The sequence below is a fragment of the Austrofundulus limnaeus genome, unplaced genomic scaffold, assembly GCF_001266775.1.
Source record: "Austrofundulus limnaeus strain Quisiro unplaced genomic scaffold, Austrofundulus_limnaeus-1.0 Scaffold69, whole genome shotgun sequence".
Classification (NCBI taxonomy): domain Eukaryota; kingdom Metazoa; phylum Chordata; class Actinopteri; order Cyprinodontiformes; family Rivulidae; genus Austrofundulus; species Austrofundulus limnaeus.
In genome coordinates, this window is record NW_013952471.1 from 318,026 (window position 1) to 320,944 (window position 2,919).

The window sequence follows — 2,919 nt, forward strand, 5'->3', positions numbered from 1 at the left end:
GTTACAGGCTGACTTCAGGTCTGGTTTAGATCACTGTTACTTATGAATTAAATTTTTTCTGGTATACAGTAAATCTACTGTTTTACATGATTGTTGAATGAAATTAACATAATTATTAATTTATTGTAAAAACATGACCGATAATGTGTGAAACAGATCCAGTTCAGCTGCTGTTTATCTATTAGTTTCTATGGAGGCTGTGAGCTGTTGTCCTGTTTGGTCTGTTTCTGCTCCTCCATGCTGTCAGGCTACCAGTGGACGGTATGGGCGGGGCTCAGTCTAGTGATCTATATATTTAAGTCTATGCCCAGTGCCAACTTCAGCCTCTGAAGCCTGTGAGTTATTCAGGTTTTAATAAGACTTTTTGCTAAAGTTGTGACCTGTAGAGGTAAAAGATCCTCATAATTTTTTGTGGAAGAACATTAATCTAAAATGATTCCACTATTGTTGGACAGTTTAGTGCAGACTGGTGAACCTCTTCCCATCTTCTCTCATGTTCTCTCCATCTTCTTCCGTTCTGGACAGATCCCGTCTTTGTTGGCACGACGTACATCGAGGAGAGTCAGCCCGCAGGAAATCCCGTGGGCGACGACGACAAGATTTACTTCTTCTTCAGCGAGGCGGGGAAAGAGATCGACTTCTTCGACAACACCATCGTGTCGAGGATTGCCCGCGTGTGTAAGGTAAGACGGCTGAAGGTGAGGCGACTTGCTGCCACTAATCAGAGTCACCTCAAATCTAGAGGAGCCCGCCTCGTGTCAGAGCAGGTTGCAACATCCAAACCTCACGACACGCCCGTGTGGATGCGTTTGGCTGCACAAACATGTTTTCAGTCGATTTGGTTTGAACTCGCTTTTCTCCTCCCTCCCGTTTCCCCGCAATGTCATCTTCCCCTCTGCTTCCATCTCCCTCCCAATATCAGCTGCACTCATCCGTCCCACCAGCTCCTCGCCTTCCTCCAGCAGCCCTTTGAGCTTTGCAGGCGTTATTAGTATTCAAGGGTGCTTCACAGCCAAATGAAATACTTTTCCTCCCTGCTTTACAGCCCTTTTTTTTCTCCTTTTTTTTTTTCTTTTTCTGCACACACTGACCATTTAAACCACTGAAGCCGTTCCTCCTCAGTTCTTTAAGAATTTCGTCCTCCGTTTTATTTTTATTTTTTTTTTTCATTTCCACCTGCCACCAGGGCAATTAAAACAGCTCTGGAGCTGTGTGATGAACACATGCACGCAGCCTCGCTTCCTGACTGATGCGTTTTTGTTCAAGCAGGCAGTAATGTGAGTAATCGTGGGGGACAGCATGTAATCTCCAGTGACAGCTTAATGACTCGGTCCTGCGAGGCTCCGGTGCTCCGGCGCTTCGGCGCTGCAGCACCTCTCGCAGCCGGCGGAGCGCCTCCTGGGTTCTATATATGGAAATGGTTGACGGAGAGGTCCGACTCGCTGCAGAGCTGTGTGACGGAGGGAGAAGAAGAAGAATGGCTTTCTCTGCTCTGTAAAGCATCTTTTATTTCACTGACGTCCTTTCAGTTTCACAGCGCTGCAGCAGTGAAATAAAAGATGCTTTACAGAGCTGCACTGGTTGCTGCCATTGGTTCCTGCTTTTATTCGACCAGGTGAACGCTCGGAGGCAGGTGATAATAAAATAAAGAGTACGGTTTTTCTTTGCGAAATGTGAGGATTATCGGTGAAAGTCGTAACCAAACACTCAGAGCTTGCCCACCGATCAGCTGCCTTTTCGCCTCTCCTCGTGGTGTTCCCGCAGAGCGTTCAGAGCTGAGAGTGGGGGTTACGTAAAACTGAGGTATGAAGGCCCCCGTGCTGCTAACAGGCTCCATATCTCACACTCCTCTGCAAACGGACAGAGCTCCTGCACTCCCACCTCCTGTCTTGTGCATCGGGCCGGGTCAGAACCCTGGAATGTTTGTTTGAAACGCATCGAGAGCGTACGCTCGTCTTATTAAGAAGACGTGCTTCTCCTTCGATAACATAAACAAAGACGTGCTTTTCATTTTCTTATGGCGTTCTAACTTCTGTTTCACTCGAGGTTTGAAAAAGTTACTCTGCTTCCAAGATGTTTTCTTCCTCCCTCCTTTCCTGTCAGTCCCTCCTCCTCCTCCTCCTCCTCTTCCTCGTGTTTATTCAGGTGGGTTCACTAAAGGGAGAGCAGGCAGATTAAGAAAACTGAAGCAGCGTTTTCTTACCTCATGTTCATTTATACCAGAAAATATAAATGAAATTAGCATCTCCACAGAAAATGTAGTGTGAGCACAGAGGGCTGAATGACAGCTCAAACTGTCATAGTAAAAGCTAAAATTAGCTGAATGATAGATGTTAGCAAAGCAAAGAAAAAAGCCACAACCAGCAGAGGAGTACCGTATTTTTCGGACTATAAGCTGCACCCACCATTTAAAAAAAAAATCCGCGAACATTAACATATAAGCCGCACCCCCAACATAAAAAAACAGTACACCCAAATTTGCCGTCAAAAAAGTGAATTCAACATCAAAACATAAAAAGCAAACCTTTAATTCTTAAAGTTCGGAGGAATACGCTTCGTATAACTGACCTTATTTTGGTAGTTTTCTTTGACAGTTTCTGGTCTAACAAAACGTCTCATTCATCGTCCTCCGGCGCACTGAAACCATCGAAGTCCTCTTCAGTGTCGGAGTTAAACAAGCTGAGAAAAGCTGCGTCACACAGCGGTATCTGTTCAGTGCTGCTTTGTGTCGCTGTCCTCCTGGGGTAATGCTGGCTCTGAAACTGTGGTGGGAACGCCCTCCTGCTCCATCATACGTCACTGCATGGGATTCCTTCCCCGGGGAGTACAATGAGGGAAAAAAAAAGGTCAGGCTCTTTAGGCCCTTCACTCGACGTTTATCCACAAACTGGTCCTGGATTAAGCTCCAAAGTTTTTATC

At 45.9% G+C, this 2,919-nt stretch overlaps 1 protein-coding gene across 1 annotated transcript in view; it reads left to right on the top strand.

Annotated features, from left to right (window-relative positions):
• The window catches only part of sema4bb (sema domain, immunoglobulin domain (Ig), transmembrane domain (TM) and short cytoplasmic domain, (semaphorin) 4Bb), a gene marked incomplete in the record, with an annotated part of 71,310 nt that overhangs the window by 51,540 nt on the left and 16,851 nt on the right, over positions 1–2,919 (top strand). Inside the window, 1 exon segment of the mRNA XM_014010424.1 lies at positions 526–683. Coding sequence (XP_013865878.1) covers positions 526–683 — 158 coding nt within the window.